The 24304-nt window shown below is 37.5% G+C and overlaps 1 protein-coding gene across 5 annotated transcripts in view; it reads right to left on the bottom strand.

Annotated features, from left to right (window-relative positions):
- The window catches only part of SLC44A5 (solute carrier family 44 member 5), a 349362-nt gene that overhangs the window by 39931 nt on the left and 285127 nt on the right, over positions 1 to 24304 (bottom strand). For all 5 annotated transcript variants that reach the window (XM_035018252.1, XM_035018255.1, XM_035018256.1 and 2 more), the window contains 5 exons: positions 17066 to 17194; positions 16161 to 16221; positions 12612 to 12735; positions 11212 to 11295; positions 7818 to 7930 (listed from right to left, as the gene is read on the bottom strand). In XM_035018252.1, coding sequence (XP_034874143.1) covers positions 7818 to 7930; positions 11212 to 11295; positions 12612 to 12735; positions 16161 to 16221; positions 17066 to 17194 — 511 coding nt within the window. The remainder of the gene's footprint in view (positions 1 to 7817; positions 7931 to 11211; positions 11296 to 12611; positions 12736 to 16160; positions 16222 to 17065; positions 17195 to 24304) is intronic.

The following is a 24304-nucleotide window of genomic DNA, read 5'->3' as shown; positions in this document are numbered from 1 at the left end:
CTGTCTCACATTGAGGTCTTTCATCCATTTTCAGTTTATCTTTGTGTATGGTGTTAGAAAATGGTTGAGTTTCATTCTTCCGTATATAGCTGTCCAATTTTCCCAGCACCATTTATTGAAGAGACTGTCTTTTTTCCATTGCACATTTTTTCCTGCTTTGTTGAAGATTATTTGACCATAGAGTTGAGGGTCCATATCTGGGCTCTCTATTCTGTTCCATTGGTTGTAAGTATGTTTTTATGCCAGTACCACGCTGTCTTGGTGATCACTGCTTTAGAATATAGCTTGAAATCAGGCAACGTGATGCCCCCTAGCTTTGTTTTTCTTTTTCAACATTTCCTTGGCGATTTGGAGTCTTTCCTGATTCCACACAAATTTTAGGATTGTTTGTTCAGCACTTTGAAAAATGTCATTGGAATTTTGATTGGCATGGCATTGAATGTATAGATTGCTCTGGGTAGCATAGACATTTTAACAATGTTTATTCTTCCAATCCATGAGGATGGAATGTTTTTCCATCTTTTTGTGTCTTCTTCAATTTCTTTCATGAGTGTTCTGTAGTTCCTAGAGTATAGATCCTTTACCTCTTTGGTTAGGTTTATTCCGAGGTATCTTATGGGTTTTGGTGCTATTGTAAATGGAATCGTTTCTCTAATTTCTCTTTCTACAGTTGCATTGTTAGTGTATAAGAAAGCAACTGATTTCGGGCGCCTGGGTGGCTCAGTTGGTTGAGCGACTGCCTTCGGCTCAGGTCATGATCCGGGAGTCCCTGGATCGAGTCCCGCATCGGGCTCCCTGCTCGGCAGGGAGTCTGCTTCGTCTTCTGACCCTATCCCCTCTCATGTGCTCTCTGTCTCTCTCATTCTCTCTGTCTCAAATAAATAAATAAATAAATAATCTTTAAAAAAAAAAAAAAAAGCAACTGATTTCTGTGCATTGATTTTGTATCCTGCCACATTACTGAATTGCTGTATGAGTTCTAGTAATTTGGGGGTGGAGTCTTTTGGGTTTTCCACATAAAGTATCATGTCAGCTGCAAAGAGAGAGAGTTTGACTTCTTCTTTGCCAATCTGAATAGATTTTATTTCTTTTTGTTGTCTGATTGCTGTTGCTAGGACTTCTAGTACTATGTTGAACAATAGTGGTAAGAGTGGGCATCCTTGTCGTGCTCCTGATCTAAAGGGAAAGGCTCTCAGCTTTTCCCCATTGAGGATGATATTCACTGTGGGTTTTTCATAGATGGATTTTATGAACTTGAGGAATGTTCCCTCTATCCCTATACTCTGAAGAGTTTTAATCAGGAAAGGATGCTGTATTTTGTCAAATGCTTTTTCTGCATCAATTGAGAGGACCATATGGTTCTTCTCTCTCCTCTTATTAATGTGTTCTATCACATTGATTGATTTGCGAATGGTGAACCACCCTTGCATTCCAGGGATCAGTCCCACTTGGTTGTGGTGGATGATCCTTTTAATGTACTGTTGGATTCTATTAGCTAGGATTTTGTTGAGGATTTTGGAATCCATATTCATCAGGGATATCGGTCTGAAATTCTCCTTTTTGATGGGGTCTTTGCCTGGTGGGATTAAGGTAATGCTGGCCTCATAGAATGAGTCTGGAAGCTTTCCTTCTGTTTCTGTTTTTTGAAACAGCTTCAGGAGAATAGGTATTATTTCTTCTTTGAATGTTTGGTAGAATTCCCCAGGGAATCCATCAGCCCTGGACTCTTGTTTTTTGGGAGGTTTTTGATCACTGCTTCAATCTCGTTACTGGCCTACTCAGGTTGTCAATTTCTTCCTGTTTCAGTCTTGGGAGTTTGTAGGCTTCCAGGAAGCATCCATTTCATCCAGGTTGCTCAATTTATTGGCATATAGTTGTTGATAATAATTTCTAATAATTATTTCTATTTCCTTGGTGTTAGTCATGATCTCTCCCCTTTCATTCATAATTTTATTAATTTGGGTCCTTTCTCTTTTCTTTTGGATAAGTCTGGCCAGTGGTTTATCGATCTTATTAATTCTTTCAAAGAACCAGCTTCTAGTTTTGTTGATCTGATCTACTGTGTTTCTGTTTTCTAAGATTTTTTTTTTTATTTGAGAGAGAGAATGAGATAGAGAGAGCATGAGAGGGGGGAGGGTCAGAGGGAGAAGCAGACTCCCTGCTGAGCAGGGAGCCCGATGCGGGACTCAATCCCGGGACTCCAGGATCATGACCTGAGCTGAAGGCAGTTGCTTAACCAACTGAGCCACCCAGGCGCCCATGTTTCTGTTTTCTAATTCATTGATCTCTGCTCTAATCTTAATTATTTCTCTTCTAATGCATGGCTTAGGCATTGTTTGTTGCTTTTTTCTCTAGTTCTTGAAGATGTAAAGTTAGTTGGTGAATTTGGGATTTTTCTATTTTGAGTGAGGCTTGGATGGCTATGTATTTCCCCCTTAGGACCATCTTTGCAGTATCCCATAGGTTTTGGACCGATGTGTTTTCATTCTCATTGGTTTCCATGAATTGTTTAAGTTCTTCTTTGATTTCCTGGTTGACCCAAACATTCTTGAGCAGAGTGATCTTTAGCTTCTAAGTGTTTGAATTTCTGCCAAATTTTTTCTTGTGATTGAATTCCAGTTTTAAAGCATTAAGGTCTGAGAATATGCAGGGAATAATCTCAATCTTTTGGTATCGGTTGAGACCTGATTTGTGACCCAGTTTGTGGTCTATTCTGGAGAAAGTTCCATGTGTGCTCAAGAAGAATGAGTATTCTGTTGTTTTAGGGTGGAATGTTCTGTATATATCTATGAGGTCCATCTGGTCCAGTGGACCATTCAAAGCTCTTGTTTCTTTGATTTTTCTGCTTAGATGATCTGTCTATTGCTGAGAGTGGAGTATTGAGGTCTCCGACAATTAACATATTGTTATCAATATGACTCTTTATTTTGGTTAACAGTTGGCTTATGTAGATGGCTGCTCCCATGTTGGGGGTGTAGATATTTACAATTGTTAGATCTTCTTGTTGGATAGACCCTGTAAGAATGATATAGTGTCCTTCTGTGTCTCTAACTACAGTCTTTAGTTTAAAATCTGTCTGAATTAAGAATTGCTATCCCAGCTTTCTTTTGAGGTCCGTTGGCATGGAAGATGGATCTCCATCCCTTCACTTTCAGTCTGGATGTATTTTTAGGTTCAAAATGAGTCTCTTGTAGACAGCATATGGATGGGTCCTGTCTTTTTATCCAATCTGCAACCCTGTGCCATTTTATGGGAGCATTTAGGCCATTCATATTGAGAGTGATTATTGAAAGATATGAATTTATTGTCATCATGTTGCCTGTGAAGACCTTGTTTTTATAGATTGTCCCTGTAAATTTCTGTTCTATATCACTCTTGGGGTCTTTCTCCTTTTATAGAACCCCCCTTATTTCTTCCAGTGCTGGCTTAGTGGTCACATATTCTTTCAGTTTCTGCCAGTCTTGGAAGCTCTGCATCTCTCCATCCATTCTAAATGAAAGTCTTGCCAGATAAAGTATTCTTGGCCACATGTTCCTCTCATTTAGTACCCTGAATATATCTTGCCAGCCTTTTCTGGCTTGCCAGGTCTCTGTGGATAGGTCTGACATTTTTCTGATGTTCCTCCCTCTGTACATAAGTAATCTCTTCCCCCTAACTGCCCTTAAGATGGTTTCCTTGGTTCTAAGATTTGCGAGTTTTACTATTGCATGCTGGGGTATTGGCCTGTTTTCCTTGATCTTGGGAGGGGTCCTCTCTGCCTCTAGGACATGAATGTTTGTTTCATTCCCCAAATTAGGGAAGTTCTCAGCTACAATTTGCTCAAATATATCTTCTAGTCTCTCTCTCTCTCCACCCCCTTAGGGATCCCAATAATTCTGACAATGCAACGTTTCATGGTGTCACTTATTTCTCTGATGCTATTTTCATGGATTCTGAGTTGTTTTTCCCTGACCTCCTCTTTTCCCTTCTTGTCTATTAACTGGTCTTTAGATCACTAATTCATTCTTCTGCCTTGCTTACCCTAGCTGTTAGATTATCTAGATTAGATTGGATCTCATTGATAGCATTTTTAAATTCTGCCAATTCAGCTTTCATTTCTGCCCTTAGAGACTCTCTGTTGCCATTAATCGACTTCTCCATTCTAGCTATTGTCTTCACAATTGCTAGCCTGAATTTCATCTCCAACATCTTGGTTAGATCTGTATCCATTATCTGTGGCATAAGTCATAGTCTCGGAGTCTCTCCTATTTTGGGGGTTCCTCCTCCTAGTCATTCTGTTGATGGGTAGTTGAGGGAATGTATAGAGTCCAAATTATTGACCACAACCCAAGCAAGATGCACCTGTTTTCTAGGGACCTTAGGGTTGCTGGCCTCTTGTTTCCCCAGCCTGTCTTCTGGGGGAGGGGCCTGCCATGCTGTTACTCAGGTAACCCTGTTTGGGCAAAGCTGCCCTGCCCCATGTGGCAGGAGATGGGCTCAGTGAAAACCGGTCTTTTGTGGCTTCTGTTCTCTGGTGGTTTTCCCTGGCGGTTTTCCATGTCTCTTCTGAAAGAGCAGAAGAGATCATTTCCAACACTCACCTCAGAGCAGAGATCGCAGTCTGCTCTTCAGTGAGCTCTCCAGGCCACACTATCTCCGTTTCTGTCTGTGCTGCTATAAACTGCAGGGTCTTGAGTTGTGCACCCCTCCACAGCACTCCCAGTCCTCACCTCCAGGTCAGGGCACATCTCTGCCCTTTGTGCTTCTAAAACCACCAGCCACCCCCAGTTTGCACATGCAGCCCCGCTGCTCTGGGTTTCCATCTGGGGGGCTGCCCTAAAGTCCTTTCCCTCTCGCTACCAGTCTGCAAGTCTGTGCCCGGTCCCCAGGATGGGAGGCTATCGCTCACCGGTGGTGTAGGATCCCAACAGGTCGACTCCCTCCCCCTTGTTTATCCTCCAATATCTGCCTGCAGAATCATGGCTCCCCACTTCATACTTCGAAACCAAACACCTGTGATACTCTGTAGAGATCCAGATCTATCTTCTTACATCTCAGGCTGATTTCGTGGGTGTTCAGAGTGGTCTGGTAAATATCCAGCTCAATTTCGAGGATGGTTGGAATAGGGTCCCCTACTCCTCTGCCATCTTTTCCCACAGTACTGTATGTATAAAAAAGTCTGCATATAAGTGGACATATGCAGTTCAAACCCATGGTGTTCAAGTTTCAACTGTACCATGAACAATTATATGCCAACAAATTCAACAACTTAGAAGAAATGGATAAATTCCTAGAAAGATACAACCTACCAAGATTGAATCATGATAAAATAGAATATCTGAACAGACCGGTTACTAGTAAGAAGATTGAATCGGTAATCAAAAATCTCCCCAACAAACAAAAGGCCAGAACCAGATAGCTTCACTGGTGAAGTCTACCAAAATTCAAAGAAGAATTAATACCATCCTTCTCAAGCTCTCCAAAACATAGAAGTGGAGGGAACATTTCCAAACTCATTTTATAAGACCAGCATTACCCTGATATCAAAATCAGACACAGAAACCACAAGAAAAGAGAACTATAGTCCAATACCCCTGATGAACACAGATGTACAAATCCTCAATAAAATATTAACTGAATTCAACACTACATTAAAAATATCATACACCATGGGATTTATTCCAGGGATGCAAGGATGGTTCAGCATCCACAAATCAATAAATGTGATACACCACTTTAATGAAATGAAAGATAAAAATCATATGATAATCTCAATAGATGCAGGACAAGCATTTGAGAAAATTCAACAACCATTCCTGTGTTAACAACTATAACCGAGACTTTTTACTGAACATTATGTACTAGGCAGCTTTCCAAGGGCTTCATGTACATCATTTTTAAAAATATTCACAAATCCTATTGTATAGTTGAAGAAATTACTAATTAGACTATGTATGTGCAGAGGATCATACAGTTAATATGCAATGAATCTGTGCCTTTTCAATCTCCAAATCCATGCCTGTAACCCCACTGATCTGTGACCTTTCCTGGATAAATCTTAATTTATTCTGGTCAATAAGAATTGTTCCACTGACGTTCAAGGCACTTACCCACAAACAGCCTGGCTTTTTCTCTGCTCAGTATGTTGCTTTCTCTAGTAAATAGGCTGCTGTTAATAGGAAATGATTGGTTTCCCATGATACAGAGAAAGTCGTTGTCCAAGATAGTAGCAGAGGTCAGTTACACAGTGTTATACTTCTCAAATCTAACTGGCCATTTCCTCACTCAGTGAATGGCTTTAAGCTGACTTGCCACACCATTAACTGCTGAGATAGCACTACCTAGGAAGTCAACAAGGAGCTGACATTGGTTGTTTCACCTGTATTTGTGATATATTGATGACCTTTCTCCCTCTTGGCACTGTCAAACTTCACTATAGCCAATCTCAGATTTTTCTTGCTCCTTACGACAAGTCACTGAAATCAATACCAGACAATACGGTCTTTCCCTTCTTGATGACAATAAAAGAGTGACTGAATCACATGCCCAGGCTTTATAGTAGTAAAGGGCAGAAACATACATAAAAGACTTTTACACAAAAAGCTTTCTTGGGAGTCTTCGATTAAGGGGTAGCAGTTCTTATATTCCTCCACCGGACTGACTCAACCCTTTCACATGCAGCTGCACAGAAGGAGCAGATAAGGAAACCCTGAAGAGATCTGAAACTGTCTAGAAGCCTATTGAGGATAACAAGGAGAATAGTAACAATAAACCAACACATATTGAGTGTTTACTGTTTTTCAGATACTGTTCTAAGAGCTTTATATTCATTGTCTCAGTTAATCCTCACAATCTTGTGAGATGGAGATACGTACCATTACCATGCTGATGTTATGGATAAGGAAACTGGGTCTTATAATCATTAGGAAGCATTTCCAAAATTCCTCAGTTATCTGTTATGCAGCTGGGATTAGAATTCAGGCTAACTATAGAACCTGGGGATTCAACTGCATTCTTATATTGATATGTGCAAAGCTCTTCTTCAGGTGACAATAATAGGAAATTGCTATTTTTGGTGTCTGCTACCATAAAACTGCATTGTCAATCCAAATGGTATTTTAGGGGAAATTACTCTTGAATAGAAACCTCACAAACATTCATATATTGGCCCATATGTTTATTAGCACTCTGAAGGAATCTGCCATAAATGCTATACTGTTCCTTGGGAGAAACTTTAGTTCCTTTGTTGGTGTTCACACTGTACCTGTACTGCTTTTAAGGGGGACAGGGTTACTGGTTAGATTTCAAACTTGATATAAACTAACTCTCCACCCAAAGAGTATAATTCAGAATACTTGCCTCTAGGGAGTGACGCCTCATTATGTAGTACTGGCCAATTATTAGAAAGTCTGACAGTACCCGGCTTAAAATTACTCAGTTGAAAGAGAAAACTAGATCACACTTCTGTAACTATACAGACCTACCATTTGATCAGATAGGAAAGTTAAAGGAATAAAATACGTTTTCTGAAATGTTTTTCATTAACCTAAATGGTGTTTTTTACCTCCTTCTTAAAAACCATAAGGCATGGGACCAAAGGTCAGTAAGGAAAAAGGGTAGAACATTTTGATAGCACTTTTTTTCAAGATAAAGAAGATAAAAGTTATAGAAATAATTTATGCAAAATTAAATAATTTTTCTCAATTTAACACTTTGGGGGTGGGAAGTAAATAATTAAATTCACTGCAAGTTAAATGCTTCCTGGTAATTGATAATGGCAACTGAAAAGAAAAGGACTATTTTGATATTTAGTGATTTTTAAGAAGGGCAATACCTACCGTAACCTATAATTCCAATCACACCCACCATGAAGACCCAGAAGAGGAATCCAGCTGTGAACCTCAGGAGTATCACAAACAACCAACTAAGGAGCATGGCGATAGTCAGGCCACTAGAGGAAAAAGCATACAACAGACAGGGGTCAAGAGTGTTAAACATAACATAAAGTTAACAGCAAGACAACATCTTCTATTCAAAATAATTCTCAGATTATTTTATTTTAGCTGGCTATAGAAATATTTATAATATTAAAAAGTATAAACAATAGTTCCTATTAAGACTTTCATATGAAAGAGTAGGACCATCAGGAACTTCATACCGGAGTTAGTATTTGTGTACCTGGGTAAACAGAAGTTAAGTAGCAACCACAGTTCAAGGAAAAACACAATTCCTCCAACCTACCATTTTGGCCTATCTGCCACAGTTGCCATGCTGTATTTTTTTTCCCCTACACACGTCTCACTAAGTGATAAATTATAAAACATATCCATGATACTAATAGAAGGAAACCCTATACAACAGAACTATCTACGAGTAAGGGAGCAGTCTTAGGGCAGAAAAGAAAAATAATTGCCCCACACAGTTCCTGAATCCATGATTTTGTAGTCATTATTATGGTCTAATTATCTTTAATAATTTGTGATGTCTGACATCACGACATCTATTTCAGATCCCCAGTGACCTGTAGGCCATTATATGGAGCCACGATAGAGCTTCTGTATCTCCTGGGCCATATGACTTTATCAAGCAGTCAGCAGCATGACTTTTTTTTGTTTTTTTACAAATTTTTTAATTAAAAAAAATTTTTTTTAATTTAAAAAAATTTTTTAATACTAGAGATACTTCTCCCCCCAGCTCATATATCCAGGTTAAATCCATATTGGATTTTTCTAGGTAATTTCATTAAACAGAATTCATTAAGATTAGAAATTTTGGATGACGCTTCCATTAAGAAATGATACCTCCGATGCTCTTTCAAGTTTCCAAACAGAAACATAGCCTGATACATTTATTGAGTTTATTGTCTCCAAGTATTATCTTTTTAAAAAAAATCTTAATAATTCCTGTCACTGGATAGATGACAGTATTGTATCAAAGTAACTTCTAAGGTCACATCCTTGCAGAGCCTATGCTTTCAACTCCAGAAGTCATTCCCTATTAACATCACAGATACTTTAATGCTTAAATATTCAATATGGTTGAAGGATTATTCTATGGCATAGTCCAAGAGGAATATTCAAAAAGGTCAGGGGGAAGAAAAGAAATATAGCTGTTTATTCTCTGTGTTTTTAATTCCTGCATAAAATTCTAACTGAATAAATAAAGTCAGGGCATATTAGTCTTTGGCTTTATATTTATGAGATAGATGGAGAACAGAAGAGTCAAAAATAAAGGGAGTGTTTATGTTCTAGTGGTGTTAGCAGTGCCTGGGTGGAGAGGGTTCAGTGTGTGTTGGGAGTGAGGTAAACAGGAAGGTCTATCATAATGCATACTTTTTCAGATAATAGTTAAAAAGCCAAAATAAAGAGGAAATGTACAAATTATCTAATGATATTTGAGTTTGACAATAGGGGAACCAGTTTAACTGTTGTCAAGTATAGACTACAATCTGTGCTATGGAGAGAGATCCTGAAATACTGATGCACACGAAAATAGTTATTGCATTTAAGGCAAAACATCGAAATGAGTAAAATCTCAAAAAACACTATCTAGTTTTACAGCTATACAAACTAGTCACTGGTATTTTACACACAATTTTGACTTTATTAAGCATCATATAGTTAAATACATCTATCTTGTTCCCCTAGTGATTTTATAACTGTTCCTTGAACCCACATTTTCTATGCATCTTCTATGGTCCAAGGACCACACTAGGAGTTACAAAAATAGAGATGAGTTAGACAGGGTTACCATGGTAAAGAATTCATAGTTTATCATAGAAAAAGAGCCAGGTAAATAACATAAGGTTCTAGGTGCTATGTAGATGACAGGTATGTGTGTATGTATAGGGGTGTGTGTGTGTGTGTGTGTGTGTGTGTGCATGCGCATGTGCACGCTTGTGCATACACGTGCATGTGGGTAGGAGGAGCACAGGGAAAAAGTAATTATATCTGGAGAAGTCAAGAAAGACTTCATAAATTACACAAAAGCTGATTTTATTTTTATTTTTTAAAGATTTTATTTATTTGAGAGAGAGAAGGAAAGAGAGAGAGAGAGAGAAAGCACACAAGTGGGAGAGAGTGGCAGAGGGACAGGGAGAGGAAGGCTCCCCACTGAGCAGGGAGCCTGATGTGGGCTGGATCCCAGGACCCCCGGGATCATGACCTGAGCTGAAGGCAGATGCTTCACTAACTGAGCCATCCAGGTGCCCCAAAAGTTGATTTTAAATAATGAGATGGAGTTGCCCAGGACACAGCAAGGATGTGCCAGGAAAGAGAACAGAATGTGCAAAAACATGGGGGTTTGACACTCTAGGAATGGGTGTGTTATTTGATGTGTTTAGAATATAGGGTCAATCAAGTAACATGGGTGGAGAAGAATGTGGGACACTAAATGGACCAGGTTGTAAAGGGCCTTGTAACTATCTGAAGAAGTTTTCTCTTTGCTCTTTGATCACTAGGGAACCATAGATGCTTTTAAGGCATAAGGTGATATAGAGCCAGATAGTAGCAATAGTCTTAAATATATCAAACACAGGTACCCACTGCAGTAGAGTGATTGCATTTTCCCTTACCTTTTCAGGAATGCAAACCTTATGGCTAAAAATTTTTAATCTCCTCCTCCTTTCATATATTTTTTCAGCTCTTCATAACTACAGTGACCTTTGGTGATGATAATAACAAACATTATGTGGAAAGGATGTGTTAAAAAATAAGAGGGAAGGACAAATGAGAAAACAGACCCAGAGAAATAAAACTGCATCCACTGTAACATAACAATAAGAAGCAAACGTACTACAGATGTTGTCCCTGCATGACTTGAAGTATATTTATACAAGTACTTTTATTGGGAATTTAATGAATAAAGTTCAAATTTACATTCTTATAACTTTTGTAACACTGGGTGTATTTCCAAATATCTTTGCCCCATTTTTCAGCCACAGGAACTGAGTCAACCTTTTATTCACAAATATGAATGGGGAATTTTTAAAAAAGATTTATTTGGGAGAGAGAGAGAATCAGGAGCAGGGGGAAGGGTAGAAGGAGAAGCAGGCTCCCTGCTGAGCCGGGATCCTGATGCGGGGCTGGATCCCAGGACCCTGGGTCATGACCCAAGCCGAAGGCAGACGCTTAACCGACTGAGCCACCCAGGCACCCTGAATGGGGAATTTGAAGAAAGCGTTCTACAAGGATAAAACGGGGCTGGAGAAGAAACACCAATGTTTGCACTTACATGAGAATCCAATACCAAGTTGTTGCATAGTCTTCAAATACTTTCATTCCAATTGCCCTTGCATCAAGGATTTTATTGACACGACTGAATTCAAAGAAGGAAAAAATCAATTATTTTGACTACCACTAAACAGAAATGTTCTTGTTATGATAAAAGGGGTTTGCAAGCTGCTGTTCAAAACATATTTTTAGAAACCATTTATCAAGAGGCACTCTTTCCCTAGCCATAACAGTATGTGAGATGTCACTTTGGTGAACTACAAAGGCCACTCTAGCTACACAGAGAACATGGCTTTCAAGAATGGTGAACAGATCCCTTTTCAACGTATGTGACATGTCCTCAATATTGCAGTAATCTCACTGTAAGAAATGAATTTAAATAAGGTCAGTTTTTAGCTTACAAAATCCATAGCATCAAGAATGAACATCATCCTTAATTCCCTTTTCTAAACCTCTGACAGCTGTGTAGCAGGAAGGCACCATGGGGCACATACAGAAAAGTGCACAAATCATTAGTGTCCAGTTTGACGGATTATCAGAAATGAATGCACTATGTAACTACAATATTGTTCTCCCTTTCCCCCTGTGCCCCAGTTACAACACCTCCTCCTTCCCCTAAGGTAACCACAATCCTGACTTCTGTGATAATAAGTTCCTAGTTTTCTTTTTCAGTTTTACCACTTACATATGCATCGCAGGGTAATTTAATTTAGTTGTGCTTGGTTTTGAATTTTTCTATCAGTGGAACTGCACTTGTACTATTATTTTGTGATTTCTTTCACATAGCTTTATATTTGTGAAATCCATCCATGTTGCTATTACATTTTAAATATGCAGGACCATTCTACTTGGACTGCTAAACTCAAGGAAGAGAAAAACATTTTTAGAATATCTTTTATGTTTCACTTTTAATTCAACAATTGAGCTACACAACGATACTTGGTGTTTGTGCACACATGTGAATGTACCCACCCAGAGAATTATATTTCCCAATAACCTGAAACATCACAATGTGTACACTAAGGAAACAGTAAATTGACTTCACTGTAGTTAGTACATAGAAACTGATATGGTCCTGAAACAGCATTACCAAGGTTGTCTCGCCTTTCTTAAGGCCCTCTTCCTTTTAAGACATCTGGCAGTTTCATTATCTTAGTCAATTTTTTTGAATGGTGATTTAAAAAGCATCTTTTTATTGTGTTCATTCAACAAGTAAATTAAGGTCTTTAAATATGCTCACTGAGATCCCAATTCTATACCTGTTGATAATCCACAGTGACATGTATATTTCATAACAATGCATAATTCTTCCTCTATAACCCTTAACCTAATGGAAGCTTTCATTTTGTGTATAGTAATAAGATGCATCCAAACTGAAAATAAGAAGGTAAACAAACATACTTTGCAGCTGTCCTGAGTTCTACAGCATTTCTGGTCTTTCCACTTCCATCTTCAAATATTGTCTTATTTCCTACTGTCAAAGTGCCATTTTTAGTAGTGAAGTCAGGGAAACATCTCTGGAGAACTATAAAAAAATAAAATTATGGTAAACATTTTTCTACTTCTTTCTATGTAACGTTTTCCCTTTCTTAAGCTTTCTGTTATTTATAATTAGATTCTTGCTAGACAATGTATAAACATACTGCTCAACATGATAATTGCCCATTACTTGATGGTCAGAAGGTTTTCTGATGGTTCTAAGACACATGTAAAAAGCAAATATGATCACAATCTGAAGATACACTCTAAACTTGTTGATTATTTTACACATGGTATATTCATCACGTAGCCAATAAGTAAGATGCACAGCACAGGTGTTAAAAGAATAATACTGATAACATATCTCACATGGTAAAAACATTTTAATAAAAAGGCTACATTTATTGTATGACTGAGTTTACTTTTTTTTTTTAGGATTTTATTTATTTGAGAGAGAGAGAGAGAGAGAGCGAGAGAGCGCGCGCGCACACCGGCAGTGGGGAGGGGCAGAAAAAAGGGAGAAGCTGACTCCCTGCTGAGCAGAGAGCTCAATGAGGGGCTCGACCCCAGGACTCAGGGATCATGACCTAAACTGAAGACGGATGCTTAACCAACTGAGCCACCGAGGAGCTCTGAGTTTACTTTTTCTTTCCTTTTTTTTTTTTTTTTAAAGATTTTATTTATTTATTTGACAGAGAGAGACACAGTAAGAGAAGGAACACAAGCAGGGGGAGTGGGAGAGGGAGAAGCAGGCTTCCTGAGGAGCAGGGAGCCCGAAGCGGGGCTCGATCCCAAGACCCTGGGATCATGACCTGAGCCGAGGCAGACACTTAACGACTGAGCCACCCAGGCACCCCTACTTTTTCTTATTAAAAAAATCTTAAGATACTTCTTGAATGAAACATTGAAAACTGGAGATTAGTGAATAATTCCTTGAGAAACAAGAACTAGCTCAAACTTCAGGCTACTAGGACAACTGAATTTTTATTTTTGAAGTCTTAATAATTTGTCTCCCAGCTTTCTCACTTACCTGGTGTTTTGGAGGGGCTGAAAATAGAAATTCTAAAGCTATCAAAATGCCCCACAGTTTGTAGACTAGCATAATTTCTCCGAAGAGCTACCTCACTGTTCAATCTTCTATGCACTTATTTTGATTTAAATAGAATCCTTGCCTCTTTACAAATCTGTATTATTAAAGTATTTTAAAACCCCAATTTTAAATCAAGAGGGAAGAGAAGTCAGAAGTGGATCATTTTTATATTTTTTCTTACAGGAAGAATCACAGATTTGCATGGGTTTTCAGGGAATTTAAACTTGAAAATATTAAAGCAGTTGATATAGGGAAAGAAGAAATAGGTCTTTACCAAGGCTTTTCTGACTTTTTGGGCTTAAAATGATCTCTTGTCTACCTACCTTCATCTTCTGTAGCACTTAAAATATGGCTGATTCCTTCAGTATCTTCCTCATCTTCTTCTGGTTCTTCCCTGGCAAATTTGACATAGTAGTCTCTACCAGCTGCTCCTATTCCCTCTCAATCCAATCACCTGCTGCCCCCACCACTCCAAGGAATTTGTCCTCCCAGGGATCCCAATAATATCCTAATGGCCAAAAACTCCAAATATCTTTTATTCATCATCCTACTTGAACCCATTACCTAGCACAGTAAATATTTCCTGTTAATTGAGTTAACTTTTCTGAGTCTTTGACATAGTAGACAACCCCTGCCTTCTTCCTTTGGCTTACATGCCCAAGTTCTCTCCTGCCCTCCCTTTCGCTTTTCTGTGCGTTTTTTCCCTTGTCACTCCTTAAATAGGACTGTTTCCACCTACAGAGTCCTCCAACCTTGTTCTGGGCAATTTCATCCAATCAGTTAGTTCCAATGACTAAATATGCTCATTATATATTTGGAAAATAAAGAAAATAAGAAGGAAGATAACAAAATACACAGTCCTACCACCCACAATGAACTCTAACATTTTAGATAAATTTCCTTCCAGTCGTTCTTCTACAAGAAATTTTTTTGAGAGTCATAACCATAAAATAAATGCAGGGTTTTCCCTTGTTTCTTTCTTTTAATATTACTTATTTCCTTTCATAAACTATTTAGTAAGTGAATTTTATTAGCTGTATACTCTTCCATTAAGTAGTATACTTAATCACCTATTGGGGGAATGAATACAAGTTGATTGTGATGTTTAGCATAATGTCTCCTTTACTGTACTGTGAGGGACTATGCCTTATACATTTCTGTGTCCCCAGTGTACGTTTTATATTGTGTGATTTAACCAAACTATACTTGTAAGGGCAGGGATGTCTTATATTCTTATGCCTATTATATCTTCAGTGACTAAGGATTCATTTTCATCTTTTTGTAACATTGTTCTTGGCTACTGACACTTGTTGCCCAGGGCTTCCTGGCAAAATGCAGTTGCTTGCATCTTTACTTCATGGTCCTCAGTGACCCAAAGAAAAGGGAGAGGGGCGCATAAGGCATTGTGTTTGGTGGTAGCTACTTCGATGGTACCTGACTTTCTACTCAAATAGAAAATGGTACGTGGCTTTCTACTCCAATAGAAAAAAGAAGAAAGAAGAGAGGAAATGCCCACAGTTTTGTCATCTCCAAAACATGCATCCAATTTGGCATATTTCTTTGCAATATTTTTCTTTGCATAGCCTTTTTTATTTTAATTTATACATGCTTGTCATTATAATGCACATAGCATTTTATTTAATATTATACTATATAATACTTATATTTAATAATTCTAAAATATTTCATTTAATGACTATACCATAATTTATTTAAAGCACATTCTTGCTCTTGGACATAAGAGTGTTTCTTTTTCCTTTCCTTTTTTTTTCTTTTTGGTTCTTCTGAATAGCATTGTGATGGGCATCTTTAGGTAAAGTTGTTTCTCTGTAGTTAGGATTATATTTGTAAGAATAGGAAATTAGTGATTATTTTATTTTCTTTTTCAAAAAGGTAGAAAAGTTTATGTAAATTTTAAATAATATTTATAAATCTTAAAAATATAAAATATTGATTCCTTTAAGAGATATATAAGTATTTCAAATTTCAAATTATAGGACAAGTTTATGTCCAACCATCACCCCCCAGGCAAATTCTGAACATACTCTTTGGCTGAATTCAGGGGTGAGTGTGCAAGATTATGTCTGTGTGTGCTTATCTGTGCTCATAGAACACCAAATAATCAATCTGGGCTTTTAAAATCAATTTTTAATCCTTTCTGTGTATGTTGATGCAGCAAAACTCCAAAACTACCAGAGCTCCAGTGGAAATATCTCTGGCTGGAGTCAGGAGAATGGGCTTTAGCTTTGGCTTCCTTCTAATTAACTCTGGGACCAGTTATACAACTATTCTTGGCTTCAATTTTGTCAATAGTGAAATAGGGAACTGAATTGAGTAACTTTTTATGATTGTATGTTCTAAGATAAGTAATAACCACTTACATGGTTTGCTTGGAAAAATTGCTATTGGACAATCATCATCCAGTAAGACTTGTGTGACAGTCTAAAATGGAAGGAAGAGTATGTTAACATTTCAAAGGCTATGTAATGACAACTTTTACTCTCAGTATAAAAATTGTGTCCTTTGAAAATTTAACTCCATAATTATCTCATTATTTCATATTACTATCCTAATAAGAGTGGTTTTAAGATTATTACACACACACATACTTATTTGACAAATGCTCTAAAATGTCCTAACTGTAATTCAATCAAATCAACAATAATAAAACCAGACCCACTGAAGCCAAGACACACCTTTGAAAGTGTGTATCTATGTCTTAGTCACATTCTGAGTCTCTAATTCTTCAAAAAAATTTTCTCTGGAAAAACAGCACCTTCTTTAAGTTAGAAGCCATTAATACTATTTAACATAATGGGGCTTTAGAATTCCTTTATAAGTCTCAAACCTAGGTAGGGTTTGAGGATTTTTTTTTTAATGAATAATTATCAAATTGGGTTTGGAAATAAAATTCTACTTGTTACTAAGTAGCCATGGATCTTCATTATCACATTAGTGAAATGGTAACATTAATAAAATCAAATGACATTAGCTCCTAGATCTTGATGGTAAAAAAAAATCAAGCCAAGTAGAGAATTTGTTAGTTTCAAGGAACAGTTAAAGCTAACTTACCAGACTTAAGAGTCTTGCATAACACCTGAAGTCTACACAATGATAAGCTATAAATGGTGCATGTGTGTTTCTATGTAACTTTGTGTTTTAATGGAACAATACATAATCATTTCCTAGATGATTTGGGAGCTTGTCTATTACAAATGCTCATGTTGCACTTGAGATTGACACAAAAGTTAAATTCTTCTCTAGTTTTAAGCTTAAACACACATACCTTTGCAGGCTTAACAAAAGGGGATTTGCAGAACTGGCTGTAGTACATCCAATAGTGTTTGTTTGTTCTGTACCTAAACTGTATTTCCATGTAAGTTAAAAATTTTTCTGGGCACTTGGAGACACAGATCTGTGAAGAAAAGGAACACAGCGGTGGGAACTCAATTGAGTTAAACAAACCAAGGAAGTAGCTGTAAGTTTAGACTTCTAAGTTATCTACCACTATAAAGAGCAAAGCACATCTAAGAAACTTACATCAATTTTCTAATTTATGTAAAAAATAAAATTTCATGTACTAGTTATCAATCTCTACTCCTTGCCCTTTGATGAATGATTTGTGTTAAGACAAGAAGATGTTGTACAATGACAGACTTGTTTTTAACTTCTGATTTTGAGATCTACTTGCAGTAGATCTGTAGATCTACTTGCAGCTGGGAGAAATAATGTATTCCACCCAGTTTTATGCAATGGTAATAACTTCCACAATTACAGAACAATATTACAACCAAAAAATTGATATTGTTACCATCCAATAACCTTATGTAGATTTCACTAGTCTTACATGCACTCATTTGTGTGTGCGCATGCACGCACATGCAGTTCTATGCAATTTTATCATGTGTAGGTTCATGTGACCACTACCACAGGACAATGATGGATTTTTAATAAAATATTTCCTTATTAGTTTCTGAGTTAGTAGATAAGAGTATAATGCAAGATTAATATTTGCAAGATTAATTTTGTCCGTGTAGTTTATGTATTTTCAGGGTTAGAGTCTTGCTTCCTTTCCTATATATGAATAAAATGGTCATTAAACATGCTCCAAATATTGATAACTTATGTCACTAATAATTATCAGTGCCAGTGAATTCTCAACAATTCTCAAAATATAATTGGGGATTTATTACTATAAGAAACTAACAAAATTGGGGCTATTTGTGGCAGTCAATCATTATTATAGTCTTTTACCAGCCAAATGTAGGCAGAGAGGTCACCAATACAATTATTTTACATGAATGACCTTAGAGGGCCTATTAATGCCAAACTAGATCATTGTGCTAGTAGTCCACAGAGTCACTGTGGAGTGACTGAAATCCATTTAGGAACTCCACAGAGAGAAAGCAGAACCTGAGAAGATACACTCTATTGGCTTTGCTTTTGTTTGTAATTGAAAACAAAAACAAAGATCCTAGTAAGCCACAAGAGTCGCAGTCCTTACACATTCTCTCCTTCAGTTCCTCCTTATGAAAGCCTTCTCAGCTCTGACTTGCTGCATCTCCCTGCTGTACTTTGTTAACTTCTCACTGGCCAGATTCTAGCTCAATCCATGGGCAGCTAGGTAAAAACACCGCTGCTGAGCTGACATCTCTTTCCCATTCTTTGGGTCATGTTTCTACTGTATGCAAAAATATTTGGTGTCAACTCCACAGCCAAGGTAGCAGGTGGATAACTAAATGGATACGTCCAATCTCACAGTGAATATTGTTTTGTAGTAGCAGCAGCAGTGACCTAATTTCTTCTAGAAGTTCTGACAAGGCAAACAACCTGTCTCCACATTCATGCCTCCATATGTATTTTCTCTTTGTCAGTTTCTCATATATACATAGGCATTCACACACACACACACACACACACACTCACTCACACACCTCTAGAGGAAATATTGAAATTTCACAGGTATCTTTCTACAAAAGCCAAAGAACTGTTTAGGGACATTCAAAGCCCCCAACATGCTCACATTTTTATAAAGAAGGCTAAGGTTATCATCAATGCAAATGTAAAAATTTCACTCTGATTGGAGCTGAGTATACCTTTAACATATTGGAAGATACTTTACATTTAGACTTTGACAATTATATGGCTTTGAAAGATAACTTCACTAGTTCCCCTACTGGGTACATTTAAGTGGATTTATAAAATGAATACTGAAAGTACTAATGCTTTCACAGGACTTAAGTAACAGTAGGAACTGAGTTGGGACCATGATGATTTCTGTATTCCTAAATACACATACATACAATGTGTACTACATATTAAAAGTGCTGTGTATGCAACATATACAAGAAATAATTAAAAATGGCAAAAAGTGGTTTGTTAAAGAGAATCAAAAATTTCATTCCAGACACAAATGAGCTGTTAAAATACAATATAGCAATTGCTCTTTACTCTCTCCCTCTATCAGACCAATTTGTTCATTTCAAATACGATGCTGATTAGTAGCAATCAACATATAATTAGGCAAAAATGAAGGTCACATTGAGGTAGGGTATCCTAATTGATCACAGTGTGTCCTTTAAATGCTTGTGACACATGTCTGGACTATGCTGGCAGTTAACAAAAAACATAATGCATAAAAATATGGCTTGGATCAGTAGATACACTAATGCCTGGCAGACTAAAAGCAATTCTCCATTACTGGCAGCTAAAATATATTCTGACTCAATTCTTTGTGTAACCACAAAGGGGCACTTTATTATTTTTTTATGGATATTCTTTTTTTGTTTATTGAGATATAATTGACATAACATTCTATTAGTTTCAGGTGACTCAATATTTGTATATATTGTGAAATGATTGCCACAGTATGGTTAACATCTGTCATCATACATAGCTAAAAAAATTTTTTCTTGTGATGAAAGCTTTTAAGATCTACCCTTTTAGCAACTTTCAAATATACAATATGGTATTATTAACTATTATCACCATGGTATACCTTACATCCTAAGTGGATATTCTTTTGTTTTTTTTTAATTTTATTATGTTATATTAGTCACCATACAATACATCATTGGTTTTTGATGTGGTGATCCACGATCCATTGTTTTCTTATAACACCCAGTGCTCCATGCAGTACATTCCCTCCTTAATACCCATCACCGGGCTAACCAATCCCCCCTCCCCTCTCCCCTCTAAAACCCTGTTTGTTTCTCAGAGTCCATAGTTTCTCATGGTTCATCTGTCCCTCCAATTCCACCCCCCCATTTTTCCCTTCCTTCTCCTAATGTCCTCCATGCTGTTATGTTCCACAAATAAGTGAAACCATATGATAATTGACTTTCTCTGCTTGACTTATTTCACTTAGCATAATCTCCTTCAGTCCCATCCATGTTGATGAAAAAGTTGGGTATTCATCTTTTCCAATGGCTGAGTACTATTCCATTGTATATATGGACCACATCTTCTTTATCCATTCATCTGTTGAAGGGCATCTCGGCTCTTTCCACAGTTTGGCTATTGCAGACATTGCTGCTATGAACACTGGGGTGCATATGGCCCTTCTTTTCACTACATCTGTGTCTTTGGGGTAAATACCCAGTAGTGCAATTGCTGGGTCATAGGGTAGCTCTATTTTTAAATTTTTGAGAAACCTCCACACTGTTTTCCAAAGTGGCTGTACCAACTTGCATTCCCACCAACAGTGTAAGAGGGTTTCCCTTTCTCCACAACCTCTCCAACACTTGTTGTTTCTTTCCCTGTCCGTTTTTGCCATTCTAACTGGTGTAAGGTGGTATCTCAATGTGGTTTTAATTTGAATTTCCCTGATGGCTAATGATGATGAACATTTTTTCATGTGTTTCTTAGACATTTGTATGTCTTCTTCAGAGAAGTGTCTTTTCATCTCTTCTGCCCACTTTTTGACTTGATTATTTGTTTTTTGGGTGTTGATTTTGAGAAGTTCTTTATAGATCTTGGATACCAGCCCTTTATCTATAGTGTCATTTGCAAATATCTTCTCCTATTCTGTGAGTTGCCTCTTTGTTTTGTTGACTGTTTCCTTTGCTGTGCAGAAGCTTTTTATCTTGATGAAGTCCCAAAAGTTCATTTTTGCTTTTGTTTCACTAGCTTTTGGAGATGTATCTTGAAAGAAGTTGCTGTGGCCGATGTCAAAGAGGTTACTGCCTATGTTCTCCTCTAGGATTTTGATGGATTCCTGTCTCACATTGAAGTCTTTCATCCACTTTGAGTTTATCTTTGTGAATGGTGTTAGAGAATGGTCGAGTTTCATTCTTCTGCATGTGGCTGTCCAATTTTCCCAGCACCATTTATTGAAGAGACTGTCTTTTTTCCATTGCATGATTTTTCCTGCTTTGTCAAAGATTACTTGACCATAGAGTTGAGGGTCCATACTTGGGTTCTCTATTCTGTTCCATTGGTCTATATGTCTGTTTTTGTGCCAGTACCATGCTGTCTTGGTGATCATGGCTTTGTAATATAGCTTGAAATCGGGCAACATGATGCCCCCAGCTTTGTTTTTCTTTTTCAACATTTCCTTGGTGATTCGGGGTCTTTTCTGATTCCATACAAATTTTAGGATTGTTTGTTCCAGCCCTTTGAAAAATGTCATTGGAATTTTGGTCGGGATGGCACTGAAGGTATAGATTGCTCTGGGTAGCATAGACATTTTAACAATGTTTATTCTTCCCATCCATGAGCATGGAATATTTTTCCATCTTTTTGTGTCTTCTTCAATTTCTTTCATGAGTGTTTTGTAGTTCCTAGAGTATAGATCTTTTACCACAAAGGGGCACTTTAAATGTAGTTCTTCATCATTATTTTTATATATTCAATTCATATAGGTTTAACATTCTAATACAAATCAGAATTTGGTGAGTAGAAGAGCTATACTGTAGGTTAAAAGACTACATTTGGTATGAAAAAAGCATGATTTAGTAAGTAATCTATGGTGTACTTAACATAAATGTAAATAACATGTACATGGGTACATAAAAAACAATGTACAAAGATATTTTTGTTTCATCATGGGAATGATGGATTTGTACAGTGGAAAATTTCCTAGACTGGGAAGAGGAAGATATTAATTCACTCATTTATTCCTGCAACAAATATTTATTGATCACCTACTCTGAGCCTGTTCTAGGCACTGGAAACATAATAGTGAATAAAACAGATAAAAACCCTTGCCCTTAATCTGTTTACTTTCTAGTAGAGGCGAAATGGATAACAACAAGTAAGTAAAATTATTTGTTACAAGATGGTAAAAAATGCAATGGAGAAAAATAAGGCTAGAAAGGAGGTTAGAGGCTACAAAGTAGCTGAGTAGTATTCCAGTTTTACATGGGTAATCAAGGAAGGCCTCCCTAAAAAGGTAACATTTGAGGAAAGACGTGAAGACTATTGATTAAGCCTTAGTCATTTGGAGAAAGAATACTCTAGGCAGAGAGAACAGCAAAGTCTAATGCTCTGAGACAGGAGCACTCCTGGATCCTTCAAAGACAAGAGATGGGTAATATAACCTGAGGGTAGTGAGTAGAGAAAGAGTAACAGCACATGTAGTCAAAGTTGGACAGACAGTGAAGGATCCTGTAAAGCCACTGTTAAGACTTTGCTTTTAAACTCAGTAACTTGGGAAGCCATGGGGGCAAGGGCTGAACAAAGGAGAAACATAAATGTGACATATTTAATGGGATCACACTTGCTGCTGGGTAGAAAAGTGACTGTAAGGGGTAGAAATTAGGGCAAGGATAAAATCAGAGAGACCAGTCAGGAAGTCATTGAACTAATCTAGGAGAGAGATGATGGTTCTTTGGAAAAAGGAAGAGAAGGTGAAAAGTAGTTAGTCCAGGTATATTTTGAATGGAGACCAGAGGAATTAGCTGAAGATTCACACATGAGTACAAGAGAAAAAGAGGAATGAAGGATGATTCCATGCTATTTGTAGCTGACCTTAACTGAAAGAGGGAAGACTGCTGGGTTTGGAGAATAATTTTAAGGATGAAGTCAAGAGGTTAGGAATTGAGTTTTGGAGATGTTAAATTTGAGATGCCAACTAAACATCCATGTAAACACATTGCATAGTTGGTTGCATATAAAGATGAGGAGTTCAGGGAGCAGACTTATCTGGAGGGCATATATAAATTAGGGAAGGCAGCATGTAGATGATGTTAAAACCATAAGACTAGATGAGATCACCAAAAGAGTAAATGTAGATTTTGAAAAGGACTAAGCTTGGTATGGGAGGGAGCTCCAACATTTACAAGATGTTGGAAAGATGAAGAAAAACCAGCAAAGGAGAGTATCAAGGAGTAGCCAGAGAGTTGGGAGGAAACCTAAAAGAATGTTGTGCCCTAGAAGCCAAGTAAAGAAGGTGTTTTGAGGAGGAGGGCTTGAATAAACAATGCTGTTAGATCAAATAAATGTGGAAATGAGAATTGGCCATTGGTTTAATAATATGGAGGTCCATGGTATCATTTGGAGAAAATTGGAGTAGGAGTAAAAGCCTGAATGAGAAGAGAGGATTTAGACACACTGAATACAGACTATTATTCTGAGGACTTTTACAAAAAAGAGGTACAGAGATATGAAGAAGTACCTGGAGGGTGGGGTGTGTTGGATCAAGGAGAGAATTTTTTGAGATAGAGGAAATAACAGCATGTTTGTATACTGATGGGGATTATTTAGTAGAGAAGGAAAAATGGTAATAAAAAAAAAAAAAAACCCAGAAAATTCCTGGAATGATGTGCTTGAGTGTGTGAGAGAGAGATAATGCACAAATGGATGGGCTGACCTTAGGAGCACAGGCAGTTCATCCACATTATGATAAGGAAAGGCTGAAGAAGTATATGAACATAAATGATGACAGGTAGGCAAGAGGATATTACTGTAGGAGCTTTTAAAAGTTGTCTTCTAAACACTTATATTTCTCAGTGAAATAAGAAGCAAAATCAGAGGCTGACAAAGAGACTGGGACGGAGTTCTTAGAGGCTTAAGAGGAAAAGATGTGGAATTGTTTTCTAGAAATGGTTTTCTAGCTAGGCTAGTGAATAGACAAGGGGTTTGTAGCGTGGTTGTGGGACAGCACTAAGGGCCCACTGAGATTAGTGGTTCTGAATCGGAAGAACTATTATGTAGGTTTTCTCCAACAACTCACAGCTGCCTGAGTTCAAGCATGGAATAGGCAGAAAGTTGCACTTAGCTAGGGATGAAGTTTTGCAGGAAGTACAACTACGTGGGATGGGGCAAAGGAATTGGGGGTTTCTATAAGGGAGTGAATTTAAAGAGGGGTCATGAAATCTAAGTCAGAGAGGGAAATGAAAACATGATGGAACTGAGGGATACTGTGAAGGGGTTAACATTAGGGGTTTGTAGGTCCCGGTGAGATAGAATGATTGTAATTGGAATGTTAGAGGGATTGAGATGGGCAGACATTGGGATGTTTGAAATTGAGATTACGAGGGGTGGTAATTACTGGTATGACAAGGTCAAGGATTTGATCTTGGGA

This window comes from Mirounga leonina, unplaced genomic scaffold (genome assembly GCF_011800145.1).
Source record: "Mirounga leonina isolate KUSES-001 unplaced genomic scaffold, KU_Mleo_1.0 Mir_173, whole genome shotgun sequence".
Lineage (NCBI taxonomy): Eukaryota > Metazoa > Chordata > Mammalia > Carnivora > Phocidae > Mirounga > Mirounga leonina.
Note: the sequence above shows the minus strand (reverse complement) of the source record. Positions and strands in the feature narration are given on the sequence as shown.